At 39.6% G+C, this 23,798-nt stretch overlaps 1 protein-coding gene across 2 annotated transcripts in view; it reads right to left on the bottom strand.

Moving 5' to 3' along the window:
* Window positions 1-23,798, bottom strand: part of PAPSS2 (3'-phosphoadenosine 5'-phosphosulfate synthase 2) — a 93,084-nt gene that overhangs the window by 15,289 nt on the left and 53,997 nt on the right. The window contains exons 2-9 of one of the 2 annotated variants that reach the window (XM_009009926.5): window positions 16,848-16,965; window positions 12,242-12,477; window positions 11,379-11,517; window positions 10,728-10,846; window positions 10,498-10,611; window positions 9,773-9,884; window positions 7,919-7,933; window positions 1,674-1,879 (exon numbers count right to left, since the gene is read on the bottom strand). In XM_009009926.5, coding sequence (XP_009008174.3) covers window positions 1,674-1,879; window positions 7,919-7,933; window positions 9,773-9,884; window positions 10,498-10,611; window positions 10,728-10,846; window positions 11,379-11,517; window positions 12,242-12,477; window positions 16,848-16,965 — 1,059 coding nt within the window. The remainder of the gene's footprint in view (window positions 1-1,673; window positions 1,880-7,918; window positions 7,934-9,772; window positions 9,885-10,497; window positions 10,612-10,727; window positions 10,847-11,378; window positions 11,518-12,241; window positions 12,478-16,847; window positions 16,966-23,798) is intronic. The other variant, XM_002756365.7, reaches the window with a different exon arrangement.

Here is a 23,798-nt window from a genome sequence, read left to right as displayed (position 1 = left end):
GATCACCTGAGGTCAGGAGTTCAAGACCAGCCTGGCCAACATGGTGAAAACCTATCTCTATTAAAAATACAAAAATTAGCCAGGCATGGTGGCAGGCACCTGTAATCTCAGCTATATGGGAGGCTGAGGCAGGAGAATCACGTGAACCTAGGAGACGGAGATTGCAGTGAGCAGAGATTCCGTCATTGCACTCCACCCTGGGAGACAGAGCGAGACTCCATTTCAAAAAATAAAAATAAATGAATAAATGAAAAAACTGCTTTGCTTGCCATTGACCTTCTGTGTTCAGATAAAGAAGGCCTTCAGACCAGAAACAGGGGCCTTAAAAAGGTCTTTCCTATCTTGGAACATTTTGTAACAAAAACAAAGACCAAAAGAAACCATATCTTTTTGCAGGCTCATGGGACTGGAAGAGACCTTACAATTATTTTGCGTCTGGCCTCTCCTTTTGTTTTTTGTTTTTTTTTTAATTTGAGACAGAGTCTTGCTCTGTTGCCCAGGATGGAGTACAGTGGCACCTCAGCTCACCACAACCTCTGGCTACTCGGGAGGCTGCGGCACGAGAATCACTTGAACCCACCAGGTCCAGATAATTTCTGTATTTTTAGTAGAGATGGGGTTTCACCATGTTGGCCAAGCTCGTCTTGAACTCTCAACCTCAGATGATCCACTGGCCTCAGCCTCCCAAAGTACTGGGATTAGAGGCATGAGCCACTGTGACCAGCCTGGTCTCTCCTTTTGTAAATAAGGAAACTGCTCAGAGACAGGGCATGCCTTGTCCAATCCTAGGCTTTTTAGAGTCTCCTGGGCCTGACAGTGCTCTCTCTTCCTGTGAACATGCTGAAAGGGACATGCTGGGAGATTTGAGAAGTCAAATTAGTAGTATATGACTTTTTTCATTTCTACCCTACTGCTCTTATCTTGGATGAGGGATGGTTTTAGCATTCAATTTCGCTTATTTTTCTTTATGGGAAGTGAACCACAGCCAGCAACTTCATAAAACCCCACCCCACCCCATCACCAACAGCAATTAGAAGCTATGAAGAAATCTGAGGAGTAGTGTATTTTGCCTTTAGGCATGACAGACTCTACCTGATCCTATCAGATGAACACATTTTTTCCATCTTAAAAAGTATCCACTGACAAAAATGTGGTATCTTCCCTCTGGAAACTCTGCCACTATCTGTGCTGATTTTTGTTTACTGAAACAATATTACTGACCCCCTCACTAGACATAGAGCAAGAACTTGTTCTTGTTCCAGTGTTTAGTGGGGCCCAATCTGTGTGAAGATATTTATTTTCCTTGTGCATTTTCAAGATGAACAGGGCTGCAAGCTCAGGTTCTGGTTTTGTGCACAGCTACAGCTATTTTGTTCCTCTACTCAGACTGTCAGACTAAATTACTTATCTGGCCCCATTTAGCTGAGGACGCCAGCCATCGCAGAATCTGAGGATTCAAGAGATCATTGAGACCAGCCCTCAAACAGAAAGACATTCCTTTATACCTTTCTGAAAACAACTCCAAAGGCAAAACCTGCAAACTCTACCTTAGAAATACATTCTTCCATCTAATCCCAGTTTATCTACGTCCTTTACAAAGGAATTAAAAAGAGTTATTTTTCCTCTCAGTTGAAATAGATCAAGAAAGTCCTTCCAAAGGTTTTGTGACTTACTTTGATATGGGGGTGTTTTGCACACGTTGTCCCCCACACACGGGAACAGCGCTCCTCTTTTCTGTGTTCATAGAATTCAGGATCTCGTAAGATAGCTACCCTCCGTCCACCATATGCCAGGACAAACTTGCTGCACCCTTCCAGCCGTGTCTTATCCTCTGTAGAGAGGGGCAGTAGGATGGGGATGCTCATGTTGATCACGCCATCTGTGGAAAGAGACAAGTGATGCATGAAAACTAGACATAAGGTGGGCCATCCTTGGAGCATAACTCAAAAGTACACAATGCCCCTTCCAAACATTTCCTTCAAGAAGCATTAAGACCCACATCCAAGTAGTTGTGTTAGCTGCACCAGTTTCTCCAGATTCTAAGACGGCAAGTCCTTGAAGGGCTTTCCAAAGCAAATGGAGCATATGTGAAAAATGGGTTGCGTTTCAAATCATGGAGGTGGCCTCTATAAGTGATCTAACTTTGGAAATGCCTCTTTGTAGGTTCCCTTTTCAAATCTAAGTCTTGATCTCAATGCAGTAGGGAGTTTAACATTTTCCAAAATCCAATTAAATAAAATTAAGTTAGCAAAACAAATCAAAACAAAACTCTCTAGTCTTTCTCGGAAATAAACCTTGTAAGAACGTTAGGCAAGTCTCTTATTCCATTATCTGTTTAGGCTCTATCTGCATACCAACACACTGAATTGAAAAGAAAGAGAAAAATCAGATAATTGACATTAATCTATGGGAATTAGAATATGCATTTTTTGTATAAGTTTCTTATGACAGTGTGTGTTTATCTTTTTTAATATTAGTCAACTACAATCTGGGTAATAACCTCATTCACTTTTTTCTTTAATTTAAAATTTTTAACTTTCATGGGTACAAAGTCAGTGTATATGTTTATGGGGTGCATAAGATATTTTGATACAGGCACACAATGCATAATAATCACATCAGGGTAAATGGATTACTCATCACCTCAAGCATTTATCCTTTGGGTTATAAAAATCCAATTATCGTCTTGATTATTGTTAAATGAACAGTTAAATTATTATCTTGTTATACCATCAAATATTAGATATTATTCATTCTAAATGCTTTCTATACCCATCTCATCCACTTGTAAAAAATATATTTTCAGCCAGGTACAGTGGCTTAAACCTGTAATCCCAGCACTTTGAGAGGCCAAGGTGGTAGGACTGCCTCAGGCTAAGAGTTTAAGACCAGCCTGGGTAACATGGCCAGACTTCATCTCTACCAAATATTTGTGTGTGTGTGCGCGTGTGCGTGCACGCATGCGTATATACACATTTTTTTTTTAATTAGCTGGACGTGTTGGCATGCATCTGTAGTCTCAGCTACTCAGGAGGCTGAGGAAAAAAAATCACTTGAGCCCTGGAGTTTGAGGCTGCAATGAATCCTGATCACTCCACTGTACTCCAGCCTGGGTGCAGAGCAAGACCCTGTCTCAAAAAAACAAAACAAAACAAAACAAAATCCACTAATCTTTGGGATCCCAAACAAACAGTCCTCCTGATGTTCACGATGGTTTCAGCATAAAATCACCTTTCTTCCCTGCTCCTGCTCCCTCTTTCCTAAATATTTTTGAAGAGACTGGTAATCTCACTTATCTGGGAATCACAGGTCTTGCTAGCACAACCACAATTGAGAATCATCTGTCAGAAAACACAGAGGAGTGAAAAATGACATCAAGTCATTTATTAAGGCACATGCCCTTTCTCTGGAGTGTGGGCCCCTCTCACCATTATGCTGAGTCTCTTGCTTTAAGAGGAATTTAAATAAACAGGGTGTTCTCATTTCTCAGTATACAGCACAGCAAATGAGAAGGCATCGAATGTGGTATTCAGAGAAGTTACATCTTCAGCAGCAAGAGATGTCAAATGACAGCTTGACCGCAAAGGAAGAGACAGGAAAACTACTGAAAAAACACACATAGAAACTGTGACAGTTGATGTTATATGTCAACTTAGCTAGGCCACAGTACTCAGATATTTAGTCAAAAATTATTCTAGATGTTTCTGTGGAGGTACTTTTTAGATGGGACCAACATTTAAATCATAGACTTTGAGTAGAGTACCCTTCAGAATGTGAGTGGGCCTCAGCCAATCAGTCAAACGTCTAAGTAGAAAAAAGACTCATCTCCCTAGAAGAGGAGAGAATTATGCTGGCAGACAGCCCATGGACTTGAACCACAGGTTTTCTCAGGGTCTCCAGCCTCCCAGTTTTTGGACTTGCCAGATTTTCCACAATCACATGAATCAACTCCTTAAAATAAATCTCTTTATCTGTGTGTGTGTCTGTGTGTGTGTGTGTGTGTGTGTGTGTGGTGTGTGTGTGTGGTATGTGTGTGTGTGTGTACATAGAGAGAGAAAGAGATGTATTATATACCTATATATAATATGTAGCTATCAATATATAACATATAGTTATCTATTCAAATATATATATAACAGATATATTATGTAATTCAGATATATTACATATCTATATATTACATGTAGATATCTATGTATAATATATAGAAATAAAGCTCTATAGGCCGGGCATGGTGGCTCACGCCTGTAATCCCAGCACTTTGGGAGGCCGAGGCGGGTGGATCACGAGGTCAAGAGATCGAGACCATCCTGGTCAACATGGTGAAACCCGGTCTCTACTAAAAATAAAAAAAATTAGCTGGGCATGGTAGCGCGTGCCTGTAATCCCAGCTACTTGGGAGGCTGAGGCAGGAGAATTGCCTGAACCCAGGAGGCGGAGGTTGCAGTGAGCCTAGATCGCGCCATTGCACTCCGGCCTGGGTAACAAGAGCGAAACTCCGTTTCAAAAAAAAAAAAGAAATAAAGCTTTATAATAAATAAGATAATTTATATATGTATAAAATTAATATATGCATAAAATTAATATATACACATATATTAATTCATTGAAAAATATTAATAAATATATTTCTCTATGTATTTCTATCTAGAGAGGGATGCAGATCCTGTTGGTTCTTTTTCTCTGAAGAATCCTGACTATACAAGTTTCTAATGCAGAAACTAAAATACAGAGTTATGGGGGTTCTTTAGTGTGGGAGCCAACAATCCCACAGGCCTCTCAATCTTCAGGGCACCATTACATTAGAGCCCAGTTTAACAAGTGGTAAAACTAATAATGACAGAGTCATTTTTAGGTTTCTTTATATTTAACATATTCTTTCTCTTTTTATGAGTGAATACTTTTTTTTTTAGTAAGACTATTTTGAAATGTTTCTAAATAAGATATTTAAAGTTGTAGTTGGTTTTCAGTGTGGGGCTTAAAAGAATAAAATTTGTCTCTCTAGAAACATCTCATTTCTCAATGATTCTAGATAATGTTAAAAAATTTACAAAACGCTGTTTCTCCTACAATGATCCCTCACAAATATGCTAGTCTCTCATTTAAACTGACAGATGAGAAAATGAGGGCTCATGGTTAAGTGTATAACACAAAAGAATATTAGCGACAATTTTGTTGGCGTTCCCAAGTTCAAGATTCAGAAGGGAATGAAAGGAAGGTGAATAAAAAAAATATTTGACTTCAGAGAAAACAAGTGCAGTTATTTATGGACTTGAGGGAATGTGCCATAGATTAATGGAGCCATTTAAACCTAACTTTTCAACGCATCATTTAGAAGGCCTCTGACAGAGTTAAAGATTAGAGTTCTGCATGGACACAGAGAGGGGAGTACTAAACACTGGGGTCTATAGGGGGGAAAGGGGAGGGCCAGTGGGAGGGGGAGGTGGGGAGGGATTGCCAGGGGAGAAATACCAAATGTGGGTGAAGGGGAGAAAGCAAACAAAACACACTGCCATGTGTGTACCTATGCAACTGTATTGCATGCTCTGCACATGTACCCCAAAACCTAAAATGCAATAAAAAAAAAAAAAAGATTAGAGTTCTGTTCCTTTGGGGCATAAGACTCCCCCTAGCAGATACAAAACTAAACTTTCCAGGCATATCACTTTGCACCTTTTAAACACTCTCCAAAGATTACTAGAACCTAAAGAATGTCAATTGAAATAGAACAGCAACTCCTGGCAATAAAGAAATCCAGTCTATCATAAAATCCTGCAATATACTTTGAGACGCTTTATAAACCACAAATTAGATTCTGTGTACAGAAGGCAATGGTTTGTCATTCAAATATCTCTTTGTTTCAATGTTCTTGGGCAATTAGAGCTGCTAAGTCTTTTGAAAAGAACACTAAATTCAAAGTTGGCTGTTCTCCCATTTACTGTGCGTCACTCAACCTTTCTAAACTCAGTTTTCTCACTGGAAAATGGGCTGAATGACATGTATCTCTGTGGGTTGCTGCATGGGGCAGACCGTACAGCACTATGTTAATGGAGGTTGGTGATGGAAGATAATTAAATCCACTGCATAGTCTAGTTGAGGAAAAGGGAAAGAGGCTAACAAAGAATAACCCCTTCAGAAATGCTGGAAATTATGCTCTCTGTGGATTGCTTACTGACCACATTGCTCAAAGAAAGACCATGATATTTGCCTCTGCTTGTAAAGAATGACTTAGCCAAAATAAAGTAAAGCAAAATGCAAAGCAAAATATAGAGCAGGGTGCCGAAAGAAGCTAGTGCTGCCTGCAACATGTCCGTAACGCTGCCTTCCAGCAAGTATTCTGCCCTGAAATCCAAAGGATATTTCACTGTTGCAGCCACCTCCTCATGTCCACTAGATTTCTCACCAATGTAAACTCTAATATACCTTCATCCTGGCCTTGAGTGAAAATCTGAAACGACTAAATAACACTCCTTGACAGACTGTCTCAATAAGGAAGTGAATCTGTGGGATATTACAGAAAGGAGTTCTGCCAAGTCGTAATGCCAACTGATCTTATAAGCCTGTAGTTACAACTCCGTGTGTGTATACACAGATTTACTGTAGTTTCCCTATCATCTTTATCAACGCTTCTTTTTTTTTTTTTTTTTTTTTTGAGACAGAGTTTCGCTCTTGTTACCCAGGATGGAGTGCAATGTCGCAATCTCGGCTCACTGCAATCTCCGCCTCCTGGGTTCAGGCAATTCTCCTGCCTCAGCCTCCCGAGTAGCTGGGATTACAGGCATGCACCACCAAAGCCAGCTAATTTTTTGTATTTTTAGTAGAGACGGGGTTTCACCATGTTGACCAGGATGGTCTCGATCTCCTGACCTTGTGATCCACCCGCCTCGGCCTCCCAAAGTGCTGGGATTACAGGCTTGAGCCACCGCGCCCGGCCTATCAACCCTTCTAATACATAAACTTATCCAACTATTACTAAGATGTAATACTTGAACTGTGCTGAAACATCACCCATAGCTTTCAACCTTGACTTCAACTTTCAGTCTTTTCCTTCATGTGCTTCATTCAGCTCTGGTGGGAACTGCCTTGATTATTTTATTGTGGTATATCTCATTTTGAAAAACAATATTGTGGTCCTTCAACCACAGTACGTCCAAGAGATAACTTATTGTTCAATAGGATGATTTTTCTTTTGCTTTCAATAATTTTCAAGGCTTGTGTGTTAGCCTTGTAGACCTGCTTCACATTGTTTGGAACTGTTTCTGTGGGAAACCTAAATTAGGCTTTATTGCCTAATTGAGCTTTTTTAAGAAAAAACAACAATGATGAAAGCAATACCAAAGATAGATGACATATTCAGAATTTTAACTTTTCATTCTTGCACAATGCAGAAGTTTACAGTCACAGCAAATTTATATTTACTCCCAGTTCTATAACTAGCAATCATAATGGCTTGAAATTAAGTTCATGCATAATCATACATTGCAAACAAATGAAGTACAATCCTACACAATCCAACCAGGTACATTTGCTTTAATTGATTTATTCTTCCTCAACTTAAAATTTTTTATAAACACCACAGAAAAAAATTTCCAGATTTGTGAAACTAAATGAGACCAACAGGCATTGGAAGAAGATCATAAACATAAAAGACTCAGGAATAAAATATGCAATGATAATTTAGAAACAAGTTTACTTGTTTCAGCCAAATACTACATTATACACAATAGCTACATCTGGTCCAGAAATTTCCTGTTGTTTGGACTCCAGTGAAAGAAAAATATAGTATTATTCTACTATAACTGGTTGGATCATAAACTAATAGTGATTCCAACTGGTTAATGTAGATTTTCTTTTAGTTATATTCTTAACCATTTCCAGTTAATAATAATTTAGCTACATGGAAAGTTAAAGTACATACCAGGAAGCACCACACCTAGAAAAATATAAACACAATTAAGAAACATTTTCAGCTCTCCACCAAAAGAATCTCACAGCAACAATGTCATGGAGCAAATTACTATTATGACACTTTACATATACAACATACAAATATACTAGCTTTGTCATGCTATTTTTAAAAACAGAGAGTATATGATAGCAAAATGCTGGTGAAATCAGAACTTGTACAGAAGGTTGTTCAATAAAATCCAAAAGCATTGTTCAGATGTTTATCTGATTTTCTAATTTTTTATTTATTTATTTTTCCTTCCACTGGGAAGACATCTGTTTTAAAATAATTATAACATGTTAATATCCCCTCCAGCTTCACCAGGAAATTTTATCTTGCAAACATGTGATCTTACAACCACTGTTGAATAGTTTACAAACTAGGCTTTGGGAGCAGGTATAGAAGCAAACTGCCCTAGAACATCCTAGAATCCCACATGGTTAGAGGACATGAAAATATGCCCAGCAGAACAAGCACCAGTGTTAGATGCAGGACAACCTAGATTTAAGTCTAGGCTTCAAATAAGTTATGTAACCTTTCTAATAGATAAAGGTCAGTCTTCCTTGTAGACTGTCAGGCCTTGCAGATTCTATTGAAAAGGACATCAGGGGAACAGCCTGGCATGGAAAGGAGTCCTAAGATTATGGACTCTGATCTTGGGCCTTCACTTATGAATGTCATGAACTTGAGCAAATCACTTACTCCGAGGCCAATTTCCTCACCTGTAAAGTGGGATAATAATTGCTGCCTCTTTTCTAGGGTTTTTTGTGAGGATCAAAATGAAATAATGCCTGAGAAAATGTTTTGAAAACAGAGACATGGTATAGAGATATGCATTATTATTGTTGTTGTTAAAGCAAGCTAGAAGTAAACTAAGTGTCTTTGGGGAATAGTATTTAATTTGAGAAGTGAAGGATTCAGGTTTTGGGGTGTCATCTGTCACAGCAAAAGAATAAGGGCAGAGGGCCGTGATGATCAGTCTTTGAGCTCTGATTCCGACTTCATGCCCCATTCCCCAGGCAAAGGCACAAACACAGGATATGAATATCTTTCCAAAAAGAGAACATCTTGTTTGATTTTTCTTCCTAAAAGGGTTGGAACCCTGCTCAGTATTACAAATTCAGTGTGACTCTACCCCCACTCCTTCCCCACTTAGCAGCCATTCCCTCAAGATCTTGAAATAGATAAGTTATATTTGATAAGCTCAGGCAGCTCTAGGAAGGAAATGAGCTTGAAAGGGTCCGGAAATCTTCTCAATGACACATGCTTCTGAGCTTGACCAGATTGGTTTTCTAAAAGCCATTCAGCCTATGCCCAGAAAGCTGATTTAATGCTCTTTTGTTAGAGTGTAGTGGAAGAAGTCATTTTAATATATTTCCTGTGGGCATGAACACTGATATTTTAGCATGCACCAAGGAAAGCAGTTGTTGCAATAAAGTTTGACATGAGCGACCTGGAGGGTGGGGGGTGCCATGGAGGTCAGCAACATGTGCTGACCTCATCTTGACTGCCCCAGGATGGTCTCTAGCAGGTGGCAATGGTACTTCCATGTGCTGCCTTCTGAATATCAGCACCAGCAAAGAGCAGGTGGAGGTGAAACAGACTTGTCTTTTTCTTGGCTTTACAACCATTTTTTAGTTCCTTAGTTTTAAAGGAACAACCTTTGAGAACAACCAAAAAATCCTAAAAACGGAAGCTTAAACATAATAGAATAGAGCACACTATAAATGATCCAAATATATTCCTGCTCCTGTAAAACTTCTGGGAAAGATATTTTTTTTCCCCTATAACAACAAAGAGTAAGAAACAACAACAAAAACATACCATCTAGCAGGGTGCTAAAGTGCATAGCCTGTAAGTACTCCTTCTCCCGCATGAAACCTTTGAGAGGAGTGGCCCAGCCTTCGCTCAAAACCTGGACCCACTGGAGATCCAGCTGCAAAACACAAAAAGTAGTTGAGCATTTTCATAAGTTCTATTTCCAGGCATCTGGACCCAGAAGTCCTATCTTATTCAGTTAACAGAAGGATGAGGGTAGAACCTTCTATGTTTTAAGTGTTCCCACCTGCTATGCTAACCCATGAGCTAAGGGCCAGAGAGATTTCAGTTTGGAAATTTCCTATGAAAGAGTGGTGAAAAGATTTTGTATTGAGATGACTGATTTGAATATTTTAAGGCTGTATCTGTTCCCAAAATGTGCAACTGAGTTTACAATTAACTCTTTATTCTTTCTTTTATCCACAAAAAATCCTGGTTGGCTGTATTTTTCTACCAGATGTACTTAGTGGTACAATGACAGCTATGTCAAATTGTCCAGGGCAAATATAGAAGTTATTTCCCCAGTAACCTCCATACATGACATTGATTAGCTGCCTTGTGGCAATTCTCGGTGAGAGACTGCTTAGAGAAGAGGTTAAAAAAACTTGGCAAAAAAGGAGTGTTTTATTTGTGGATATTACATGCGCCTTCTTTACACCTTTCTTATTGTTAAGAGTAATTGTAACTGATACTAAGCCTGATTCTCCTTTGACCAATGTGCACCCACTTACCTTAGTAATTGATAATGAAGGGAGAGTTTCAGCCTCCGCTTGGACTTGGTCAAGTTTGTTTTCAGGCACAAACAGTTCGTGGATATCTTTGATTATAGTATGGGGTACAATGTTCTGACATGAAACAGAATTGAAATGAAAACTGTAAAAGCAATGCTTCAGTAAAGAAGCATAGATTGTCTTTCCTGACTATATTAAATATAAAAAAAAAAGACAATCAGTTCACGCACCTGCTCTTGCAGCAGTTCCACTACCTGCTGGACACAGTCACTCACCGTGGACAAACTGGTTTTAAGCACACACTCAGGAGTTTCAGGTTTCTCATAATCAGAATCAATACCTGTAAATCCTGCAAGGTAGATGGGTGACAATCGTATCTGTATTGACAGAATAATCTTTTTAATCAATAAGGCAAAACACAGGCTGGAATAATGCATTAAACTGAAAATTCGCATTTTAACAGAAAATGTCAAACAGCCATCCTTGACTTCTAGTAATAAGAAAATATATAGCTATATTTTCAATATGGAAAGCCCCAAATTGTCAACAAAATCCAGCTGGCTAAGTTGAAGCCCTCTATAGATGATTAAAATCAAAAGGAACACAATAATAAGGAAAAAGTCTGAAACACTCCTCTACACACACACTCACATATAAATATCCATTTTAGTTCTCTGAACTTCATTACTTATGGCTGAGATGACAATTCTTAAAAATAAAACCCCACATTTTTATAAGCCTCTGGGCATATTGAATGATGTGATAAAAAGTTGTGCATGTTATATGCAATTTTGGAAAAGAGTTTGAAACTCAAGGCAGATTTCTGAGGACAGAATAGGGACTAAGTAACTGGTAAAGATGCTGCTAGCCAATTCACATACCTTTAATCTCCCCAGCTCTGGCCCTTTTGTAGAGGCCTTTTACGTCTCTGCTTTCACAAATATTTAGAGGTGCATCTACAAATATTTCAAAGAATGGCAGCCCTGCCGATTCATGTATTTTGCGGGCATTCTCACGATCCTGAAAAGCAATATATTTAAGAATATAAAAAGAGGTTTCACATGAAATTCTAAATCACAAAACACTGTGTACTTTGGTTTTCAATAGCCTTGAGATAACCCTGGGGTTGTGCTCTGCAGAGTGCTTGAGATAAAGTCCAGAAATTTCACTCTGGTACACACAGCTCTCTCAAGGACTTTCAGAGAAAAACCACGGAAAATAGGCCGTCTTAGCAGGAAAGTACTGGCCATATGGGTGAATTTTATTCAAAGGATGTGTTCAGAGCTACATATGATGTTGTGGTTCCCAGAAATTTTCTGATTTAAAAGAAGAGTGACACTCCACGTCAGTGATGTCAGCAGTAAACACATAGAACCTGAAGCTTCAGCTGTGAACTGCTCTTTTCTTTAGTTAGATCCTTTTTCTGACAACTAAAATTACAGAGCTTTACAGCTTCTCTTGTTTAACTTTTTCTTTTCTTCGATTCTGACCAAATGTTTCTTATAATTGTGAACATGGAAGGGTTTGTGTCCACTGGTGCCCTGGCATCTGGAAAGGAAAGAATTCTCTTTATATAACCAATATTAAAAAGAGGAAATGAGAGAGCCTGTGATGGGGGAAGAAATAGTCGGGAAATTGAAAGGAGACATTCTTATGCCCTCCCTCTCTGACTCCTTCCCCTAGCAGTATGAGAGTACTTGCACTGTGTGTGGGAATTGTGTGTAGTGCCATTTTTTTTTCTTACCTTTGAGAATGGAGAAATAAAGCTGGTAATGCAGACCAGACCAGCGTCAGCAAACAGCTTAGCCACCTCGGCAATCCGGCGGATATTTTCCTCTCTGTCCCCAGGAGAGAATCCAAGGTTTTTGTTAAGTCCATGACGGATGTTGTCCCCATCCAGGGAGTAGCAAGGGATGGCATGGGAGACAAGGTACTCCTCCAGGGCAAAACTTACTGTTGTTTTTCCAGCACCAGAGAGACCTGTTCAGAACAGATAAAGTGGACTGACGTCAGCCTGGATAGTTTAAGGTGACAAATTAATAACTAATTCAGCAATTTAAAATATAACTAAATCTTAAAAAAAGAAAAGAAAGAAAGAAATCATTAAAATCTAGAAAAAGTGTAGTTGACTATAAGGCAAATACATTTTTCTCAAATTTTGAAATAATTATTTGTCTTCTGTTAGGATTATAGCTTTTCAAAGCAAGTAGTGTTCATAAATAGGGCAATTTGGGGCTACATGTGGTCCTCGATGTGTTCTGTTTGAGCTGCAGCGTTTTTAAAGATTAGAAAGTTGTCATACAGCCTGGGCATGGTGGCTGGTGGCTCACGCCTGTATTCTTAGAATTTTGGTAGGCTAAGGCAGGAGGATCACTTGAACCCAGAAGTTCAAAACTAGCCTGGACAACGTAGTAAGACCCTGTGTCTACAAAAAACAAAAAATTAGCCAGGTGTGGTGGTGTGCACCTGTGGTCCCAGAGACCCAGGAGGCTGAGGTGGGAGGACCTCTAGAGCCTGGGAAGTCAAGGCTGCAGTGAGCTGTGTTGGCATCATGACACTCCAGCCTGTGTAACAGAGTAAGACCTTGTCACAAAAGCAAAAAGGAAGCTGTGGATACAAATCCAGATTCTGTATTATCCTGAAAAAAATCAAAAGATGTGGTGATAGTGGTCTCATATCCCCTTCAAAGTCAGCAATCAGCTAGCTGGAATGGAGGGAATAGCCAGCCCCTGGAGACATTAAGAAGTCCACCTCTCTTGTGGATACCATTGAACAACCGTCTCACAGAGCCGGGATGCTGTCATTTTGGCTTCAAGATGCTTCCAAAATGACTCTCAAAATATAAAGACAGGAAGCCGGCTAGGGACATGTATTTAGAGCTGCCATATGTCACACTCTTAGGTGTAAAGACTCTCTAGAGTCTTTATACGAGAAAAGAGTTACCATGTGGCTTCTACCATGGTTTCAGGGCACAATGATCAGGAACATACTTTGTAATTTCCATCTGAGGAGGAACATAAGAACAAAGGGAAATAAACACACCCTGTCAATGTTATTTAACAGTTCAAAATCTGAACTACTCTAAAGACTAGCACTCTAAAAAAAAATGAGTCCTTCATACCTTGTCTACACAGTCCTCGCACAGGGTTCCTTATCTGTGGTCAGTAAAGAATGTCATTTTCTAATAGGTCTGGAAGCTCCGAATTTATCTTGGAACCTCAGAGGAGAGGATTACCCAACTCATAGGTATTTGAAGATACAAACCCATGGCTGAGTTTGGCTTTAGAGTTCTTATCTAAGATTCTTTGAGGAACAGAGTTGCATCAAAGCCAATCCAAAAACCTATGGAGAAATAACTATTCTTGCTGCACTTGATGCAAATAATAAGGCCAAGAATAAGAGTAAAGTGGTAATCTACTGCAGCTTGGAAGAAAAATAAAAGGGTTGGGTAATGTAAAAGTCTGAAGCAACATACTAGTTCTTTGCAGGATAATTTGCAATTATTCTGCAAATTCTGCCAGGTAATGAAAGTACGTAGGGTACCCATAACCCCTAGCCTTCTTTGTTTGGGAAAATAAAACCAAAGCTTCATAGACTGCCAAAGGGAAATTCTATATCTTGGCAAGTAAAATTTTAGATGGAAATTATCTACTACACCACACTTGTGGGAATTGCTATTGAATTGTGCTTAATTATTATCCTTATAGCGGGAATAATAATTACTGACAAAAAGGAAGCATGAAAGTTTTACCATCACTGAGTCTGCTAGGACTTTTTATTGGGTTTAGTGATGATTAACACCTCTAATAAACCAGAGAAAAATCTACAGGTACTTCAAGATCAAATCAAAATTACTGACAGGCTCAGGGAAAATGCCAGCTTCAGCCCCGGGTGGCTACAATCTTTTTTTTCTTGAGACGGAGTCTCGCTCTGTCACCAGGCTAGAGTGCAGTGGTGTGATCTCGGCTTACTGCAACCTCTGCCTCCCGGGTTCAAGTGATTCTCCTGCCTCAGCCTCCCAAGTAGCTGGGACTACAGGCGCATGCTACCTCACCCAGTTAATGTTTGTATTTTTAGTAGAGACAGGGTTTCACTCTGTTGGCCAGGCCGGTCTTGAACAACCAAACCTTGTGATCCGCCCATCTCGGCCTCCCAAAGTGCTGGGATTACAGGCATGAGCCACTGCACCCAGCCCTACAGTAAGTATATGTAAACAGATTGTTCGCATGTGTATTTTCATACATTGAGGTAACACTAATTACAGTTACTGAGAACTTTACTATGTGTCAGGCACTGTGAAAAGTGCATTTGTCTTTTATTGATTAAGTTATAGCAACGCCTCCATAAGTCAGGTACTGTCTTTATTCTCATTGTACAAATAAGAAAACTGAGGCTTAGAGAGCCTAACTGGCTTGTCCAAAATCACACAGCTCATTTGGTGAAGCTTAGGCTAAAATCTGAGTCTATGGATTTAAAATATTTTCTTACTTCTAGTCTGGCTGGTCAACAGCCTACCTTTGTAACATAAGAATAAAAACTAAGTTAGATAAAGATGATTTTTAAATTTAATTTAATTTTTATTTTTTGAGATGGCGTCTCATTCTGTTACCCAGGCTGGAGTGCAGTGGCACGATCTCAGCTCACTGCAACCTCTGCCTCCTATGTTCAAGTGATTCTCCTGCCTCAGCTTCCTGAGTAGCTGGGATTACAGGTGTTCACCACCATACCCAGGTGATTTTTGTCTTTTTAGTAAAGATAGGGTTTCACTGTGTTGGCCAGGTTGGTCTCGAACTCCTGACATCAGGTGATCTACCCATCTCGGCCTCCCAAAGTGTTGGGATCACGGGTGTGAGCCACCAAGCCCAGCCTTGATTTTTAAAACTTGCCATCTATTCTTTTCTAATGAAAAGATAATTCATTTTAAGAGTAAAGAAGGAGAAAGTATATTCTTTAGATATGTTTCTCTTCTACCGATTCTCTTTTTCTTTTTAAGGGGTGTCACATTAGAGAAAATGGACTTTGTGTGTATAGCTTAACATGAAAGTTGTTTTCACCAGTGATCTTCGCATAAAGGTAAACATACAACACAAGGGGATCTTCTAGAATACAGCTATGGTACTGTTCAAATTACGTCTCTTGGGGGTAGTTGAGGTAAACATTTTAGGAGTAATCACAGGAGGATGGTGCATATTTGAGCACAGCAGGTTTGTTGCTCACTGTCTGTCCTTGCACTGGAGGCTGCAGAAAATTGTTCTGATGCACAGTCCAGGCATGAATCAAACCAGGAAACCAAAGGCACAAGGGAAAACTTGAAAAGCACATGAAAGAGGCTGGTTGGGACAGAAAAGAGTAAAGATTCAGGACAGCAAGAAAAGATGCAAGGCAGGTCCCTATCTGTCAGATTCTTTAGAATGAGCTTCAGGTTAGAAACCATCAACATTTTATAACCTGAATAAACTTAGTTTTGCAGGTGGGCTCATTCCATTTGAAGACTGTTGTCTATGAAATGATCTTGGGTTTTTTTTTTTCCTTTTGAGTCCAGAAATAATTTTGTCTACCTTGGACTCAGTGTACAAGGTAACAGCTTAGGGCCACCTATTGGGAGTCAGGTTCTAATTCCAGTTCTGTCACTAACTCTTTAGTTTTGACATTCTGTGGCTATAAAAACACAAGAAAAGGGAGAATCGTTTGATCATTTCAGCAGCATTGAGCTATTTCTGTATACAAGGGCAGTCCTGCATTGGAACTGAATCATTTTCTGTGTGAAAAAAAAAAAAGAGAGAGAAAAAAAAAACCAAGGGCAGTCCTCAGCCAAATGGAAATTTCTAGCTTTCCTTCTTGCACAGATTCTTATGTTTGTTTGTTTGCTTGTTTAGACAGTAAGTGAAATACTCTCCTAGAATGTCAAAACATTAGGCAACAATAACGAATATCTCTAGTCATCCAAAACCTTATGGACAGCCAGATGCTTGATGTCAAATTAGGAAAGCCTCATTCATAACTGCCAGTAAATATGTTTAGGGATGAACATGAGAATTATTGAATTTCTTAGCACTGAAAGGGAATGTCAATGTCATAATCATCTTGTCTCATCCTTTTCTGACAAAGAGGAGAAAAGTGACAACTAGAGACTTTTCCAGTTGGCTTGATCAGACTCTATTTTTATAGTCGACCTTAACTCTATTTCTCACTGATGGTAGGGTTAGGACTAACACCCAGGCTTTCTACTACATCTCCCAGCCTCCTTCTAATGATAAAACAAGCATATAATATGTTATACTAATTTCCACAAAATTGTATCACATGTCAATTTGCAATTAATAATATGTATATATCTGAACATGACATACCTGTTAGCCACACGGTACATCCTCGGAACCCACCCCTTGTTCCAACCACTTGCCCTCTCTTATTCCTGCTCACATGGTGGGCCTGATAGACTACATTGGTGGATTTCTGCTGGCTTTCCTACAAAATAAGACAAAACCAAACACAGTATTAATGAAACACATATTCTTCACTGGAACAATATAAATCCATCTTAAACTTTTAATTGAAAAATTGATACATGTAACAACTTATATAAAAATATTTTGAAAGAGACTCATCCTTGCCATTCTAATATAATTTTTTTTTCATTTCTACAGATTACCCTGAGTCATTAGCTACATGTATAGATTTTTCTTAGCTGTGAGTCTATGTATCTAAGTTATTCATTCTGCATTTCACTTAACATTATCCATAAGCATTTTTGCTTTCATAAAATAATTACTTTTAAATTATAGCATCTTATTTCATTGGTTCATGCAACACAATCTGCTAAATAATAAAAATATAATGCAAGCATATTACATTAATAGTCTTCTCCAACAGTATCTCTTCCATAACTGGCAAATAGAATGACATTTATTAATTCTATTAATTTAGAAACAAACACTACCTTTACAATACTCATCATGATCCCTTGAGAGTATAATTCAAATTGGATAAGTTTTGATTTTATGTAATAGTCCTGGTTGCATGACATTTTAACATTTGCACCTTAGGAGAATGTCTGTTTCAATGAACGCATGTTCTCCCCAAGTCCTATGGGCTTGACCTGAGAACCCAAATACTCCAGCAGTTGAGGAAATACTAGGGTGGGGCTGGTTAATCCTCAGTCCCTATAGAGCCAGAGAAAGGCCCAGATTGCAGTGAAAAGGGTTAAAGTCAGTAATACCCGTGCTGCTCCCATTCAGGCATCAGAGACAAGGCAAGAGTGAAGCCCTTCAACACACAAGGGCTACTTCTTCACAAGAACTAAACTTTGCTTCCACTTTCTCTAGGGTCAGTGTATTAACGTCTTAATATTTCAAAAAGTCCATCAGAAATGGAAATGTACTAGTTATTAGGATTGGAAGCCAATCCAAATATCAAATGTCTTTATTTTGGCTGTAATAAAATCAGCTTAGTGAGGTAAGAGACTATCTGATCCTGATTCTAAACTCTGAGAGGTATATAAGTCTGATGAATAAAGAAGGTAAAGTGAGCCAATAAATACAGCTTTTGGTGGGCTTAAAAGAAAGTAACATGTGATCTAAGGGGGAAAGACTCCATAATAATGGTTAAATTAAAAGGTTAGGAGCTACTCATATATGTCTGTGGTGTGCAATTGAATTTCTAATGACAGACATAAACCAGGTTTCTGAACTGTAAAAATCTATGAGCCCTTTTTTCTTTTCTTTTTTTTTTTTTGCATACCGACCAGAACTAAGAAAGCACCAATATTTTTTTAGCAAGAGCTAGAGGATTTTAGAAAACCCTGCCAGGAGCAGTGGCTCATGCTTATAATCCCAGCACTTTCGGAGGTCAAGGAGGGAGAATTGCTTAAGCTCAGGAGTTTGAGATCAGCCTGGGCAACATAGTGAGACCTCATCTCTACTAAAAATAAAAAAATATTAGCCAGGTATGGTGACATATGCCTATACTCCCAGCTACTGAAGAGGCTGAGGTGAGATGATCACTTGAACCCAGGGAGCTAAGGCTGCAGTGAGTCATGACTGCACCACTGTACTCCAGCCTGGCAACAGAGGGAGACCCTGTCTCATTAAAGGAAAAAAAAGAAAAGAAAAAGAGAAAAGAAAACTGACCTCTTTTTGCTTTGGGAAATAGAAACCAAAGAGGGCTACAACCAGGACTGTTTGGTGGTTTACGTAAGATGACAGATATAAACATGTAAATGGCAAAGTTCTCTACAAATGTGAATGCTGATGATTCTTACTCATTGTAGATATCCCCAACCGGATAGGCTGGAGTCTGCTGGATTGGGACCAGGAAAATGGCTTCAAGACTTAGGGGCCCCTACTGGCCTTTTAGTGTAAAATTAAGAAAGCCCAATTCACAACTGATGGTAAATGTGTTTAGGGATGAATATGAGAATTACTGAATTCCTTAGAGCTGGTCAGGGATGTGATAATCAACTTGTCCCATCCTTTCCTGCCTGGCCCTTTAGGGGTGCTAAGAAAGGCAGAGAACAGAGTGAGGATGGGCCTGCTAGTGAGACAGAGTCAGGCAGAGGGGCCAAGGGTCAGGGGACAGGCATTATCGGTGTCAGAGGGGGCCAAGAGGAAGGTGGTTAAAGGCACAGTGGAATCAGCTGGGCGAAGTTACCTAAAACCCTCTAAAGCTAGATGTTCTGGTCATCTGTTAAGGAAACCTGGTCGGAACCCAAGACTTGGATATGGTTGGGCATAGTCCCAGAATGTGGCAGATGTGACAGCAGTGATGTCTTACACTACGGGGCTCATAAATGGGGACAAATTAGGCCACTCCATGAAACAGTCTAGCAGTATCTCCCCTGGGTGAACAAATCCCCTGAAGGTATTCTGTCTTGGGCTTTGTTGTTGTTGTTTAAGACAGGGATTTACTCTGTTACCCTGACTAGAGTTCGGTGGTGGAATCAGGCTTCACTGCAGCCTTGAATTCCCAGGATCCAGCTATCTTCCCACCTCAGTCCTAGAAGTAGCTGTGACTACAGGTGCACACCACCATGCCTGGCTATTTTTTTATATATATTTTTTGTAGAGATAGGGTCTCACTGGGTTGCCCAGGCTGATCTCCAACTCCTGGACCGAAGTGATACTCCCACTTCAATCTTCTAAAGTACTGGGATTATAGGCATAAGACACTATGTCCAGTCCCCTGAAGGTATTCTGTGTCCTTGGTGCCAAGCGTTATATGATGCCTCAAGGATAGCATTCAAATTTCCTTTTTTTGATTTTCTTGTTAATTAATGGCATTAAGTTCAAGAACATTATGTCTGAATATCAGACCCAAAAGTCAGTTCACTTGATTATTCATTGATTTTTTTCAGTAAATGTTTATTGAGCGCCTACTGTGTGCCAGTGACAATCTGAAACACTGGGACTATAGTACAAAACAAAGAAGAATGCCTGGCATCATTTTGGGGAGAAAGACAAAAAGATGAGGTAACTGGGGCTCCACTCTCTGAGGGAGGGAGAGGGTCTCTCATATGTATACATTTGTATACCATGTGAAGAAATGCAAAGCACACCTAATAATAAAAAGACAACCAGCCGGGCGCGGTGGCTCATGCCTGTAATCCCAGCATTTTGGGAGGCTGAGGTGGGCCTCAGATTATGAGGTCAGGAGTTTGAGACCAGCCTGGAGAATATGATGCAACCCAGTCTCTACTAAAAATACAAAAATTAGTTGGGCGTGGTGGCGTGTGCCTGTAGTCCCAGCTACTTGGGAGGCTAAGGCAGAAGAATCACTTGAACCTGGGAGGCATGGGTTGCAGTGAGCTGAGCTGGCACCACTGCACTCCAGCCTGGGTGACAGAGTGAGACTCAGTCTCAAATAATAATAATAGTGACAACCCAATTTTTTTAAATGGAAAAAGATTTGAAAAGTCACTTTACAAAGGAAGATAAACACAAGGCCAGTAAAGAACCACAAAGTGCTTAATGTCATTAGTCATCCAGAAGAATGCCAATTAATATCTAATGACCGCAAGGATGTGTTCTCATATGCTGATAGTGGAGGTGTGATGTTGCACAATCATCCTGAGAAAAGAACTCTGACATTTACATTTATCTTCCCCATGACTCAGCAATTCCATTAACAGATATCTATTCAAGAGAAATGAAAATGTGTCCACAAAAGACAACTTGCACTAGAATCCTTGAGGTCAGGAGTTTGAGATCACCCTGGCCGACATGGCGAAACCCTGTCTCTACTAAAAATACAAAAATTAGCTGGCGTGGTGGCGCATACCTGTAATCCCAGCTACTTGGTAGGCTAAGGCAGGAGAATCACTTGAACCCAGGAAGAGGGGGTTGCTGTGAGCCAAGATTCTGTCACTCTGCTCCATCCTGTTGATGGAGTGTAGTGACACAATCTTGACTCAAAAACCAAAAAAAAAAGGCTTTGTCTCAAAAAAAAAAAAGTAAACAAACAAGAAAAAAATATAATAAGATTTTAGATGGTGGAATTATATTATTTAATGCTGCTGCATTTATGGAAAAGGACTCTGACCCTAATCACAACATACTAGACTAAGGTGCTGCCCACCTGTGCACATGAACATCCAACAAAATTTAATTAGTCTGTAGAGACAGTTTTGTTTCCTTTAGTTTGGCTATTTCTTCACACAGGAAGAGATCCACAATAAACTCCAAGCTCTGTTAATTTCAGGCAGAGATCCACAATAAACTCCAAGCTCTGTTAATTTTCTAAGGGAACTTTGTTATGATCTTGATAATTGTCCCCAAGCAAGTTCTTTGTTTTCGAAAACAGTTCAAATCTGATTAGAAGGAATGACTCTAACATACTATCTAATCTCTAAACTTTTGTTCTTTGTTACCTGCATTTAAATTTTCTATGACTCCAGCAATGTTTAAACAAATAAATAAACACTTGAAGATGGCCAGGTACTGGGCTTTTTTGGTTCAGTCAAATATTTTACTTCTTATTTATTTCAAAATCACCCTTGATGTTTTGCAAAAGGCAAACAAATACAAGAAAATGTTTTGAATGATACTTGAACTGCAAAGGGGCAGAATGGCCAAAAACTTTTCTTTTTCTTGTTGAAAGCTGTACTACTCTCCACTAAAGAGCCTATGATGTTATAAGCTTTGGAAAGAAAGTGACTGTCAGAAAAAGAATTCTCTCTATAGAAAGCAAAACACAAGTTAAAGGAAAAAATGCTTGTCTTGCTGTGTGTACAGAGAGAACACACGGACATCCTCAGCATCTCATCTAACTCTGTCCCTTATTAGGAAGCAGCCCAGAAACCCCAAAGTTAGTGTCATACTTCTATACTGGGTCCCTAAGACAAATTTTGCAAAAATCCCTACCTTCTTCCCATTACTGGCCCAGCAAACCTCTCTGTAGCATGCATCAGAGTAGCATGAATATGGATTTTGGAGTCAAGCAAACCTGGATTTGGCACCTGCTTCACAGCTGACCTGCTCTGTGACCTGGGGCAAGTTATTAACATCTCTGAACCTCCATATCTTTCTCTGTAAAATGGGGATAAGAATACCTTCCTCCTGGGGTTGCTGAAAGGATGGGATAAGATAATTATCTATATAAAGTAGCAAAGAAAATACCAGATGCATGGTAGGATGTTGAATCTGATCAATCCAGGTGGCATTTAATGTAGTCTGGAGAAGTGATAGTAGTTTGAATTCTAAATCACTCAGGTTTAGAAGGGTTTTGGGGATCTGGGTCCATTCTAACCCAAGTCTGGGGAGCAAGTGGGGCTCACAATCAAATCAGACAGTGGAGAGAACTGCACCAGTTTTACACACATACACATGCATGCGTGTGTGCACACACACACATTATTATTGCTGCTCTGCTTATTAAAGCCCCCTCCCCCCCCACACTCACACGTGATGTTGTAATTATTACTGCTCTGATCATTAAAGTCCAGCCAAGACATACCCTACACTAAGGTCGATCAGTTTGACGTGTCATTCTACTGCAAACTTGCTGCCCTTGTCCTGGCTGTCATAGAGTCATGAACACTTTGTTATGTAGATGGAGGATGGCCTTTGCCCTGGGTTTGTCCCATTGGAGCCCAGGCCTTGTCACAAAGCCCAGAGTGGCATGTGTCTTTGCCAGGCCCAACCCTCACTCCCCTTGGTGGCACAGAAAGGGGACTGCCAAAATGGCTCCTAGAACTCAGGTGACGTGCCAAGGATTGTGAGAGAGCCTCAGCCTTGATTTTGTGTGACTACAAGATAAGTAACCTGGGGAAAAGACAAGATGGTTTCATGGTGGGGCAGGACATTTCCAGAGCCAAATCCAAGCATGCGTCACAGGGAGAAGTGTCATGGAAAGGAGGAGGACTCTCGGGGAATGAAAAAGCTCTAAACCAGGTGTTCTGTGGAGTTTACCGATGCTCAAACCTTCTTTTTTTAAGATGTGCATAATATCTCAATAAAAAAACAAGCAGGTGCCCTTGAATCTCCTCTACTCCCTCCTGCTCCCCAGGCAGTGCAAACAAATCCAGTTTACTTCTCTCATTACAACTCTACTTTTCCCTGTTTTAACTTGGCCCTTATTGCCATTAATCTCCACTTTCATTGCTCCCTTGATGATTAAATGTGTTCCAAATCTTCCCACTCCTCAGTGTGCCATTTGAAGATTCATTTAAAGATCCATTTTTAGAAAATTGCAACCACAATTATTGCCCTGGGCCCATGGTAGGAGCTCCACTTCCTCGTGCAATATCTCATTTATTGCTCAAAACCTGGGAGCTATAGAGACTGAGCACTGTGATCCATTTACAGATCTGAAAAATACTGCACAGAGATGTTGAGAAGGTAGCTGTGGTCACACACACAGGAGACACAGGATGTAGCCAGATTTAAGTCTGGGTCTTATTCCTGCATGGAACTTCCTCCTTGAGGATTCAAGGAGATAATATATAATAAGACTTTTCACACTACACTATAATATAGACAATTTAAAAATCATTCTCACTTCATTTTCGTTACTTAACATTAGTAGCTTCAGATGTTTCACAACGATATATTTATTCCTTTCAGATTAGTTCTTTTGGATGTACATCCCAAAGTGAAATCACTGAGTATCAAAACATATAAACTATTTAGTGGGTCTTGTTGTGTGTACTGCCAGTTTATGTTCCAGGTGACAAAACCAAGTTACCAGGCTACCACGATATACCTACTTCTAAATATTCAACTACTTTTTCGTGTTTGTATTTTTACCATTTTTTCCTCCAGGATGATTTGTACTTATTTTGGTAAGAATATGCCTTTTTCTGTGTA

Source organism: Callithrix jacchus, chromosome 12 (genome assembly GCF_049354715.1).
Source record: "Callithrix jacchus isolate 240 chromosome 12, calJac240_pri, whole genome shotgun sequence".
NCBI classification, from domain to species: domain Eukaryota; kingdom Metazoa; phylum Chordata; class Mammalia; order Primates; family Cebidae; genus Callithrix; species Callithrix jacchus.
The sequence above is the reverse complement of the archived record's forward strand: the minus strand, read 5'-3'. Positions and strand labels throughout refer to the sequence as shown.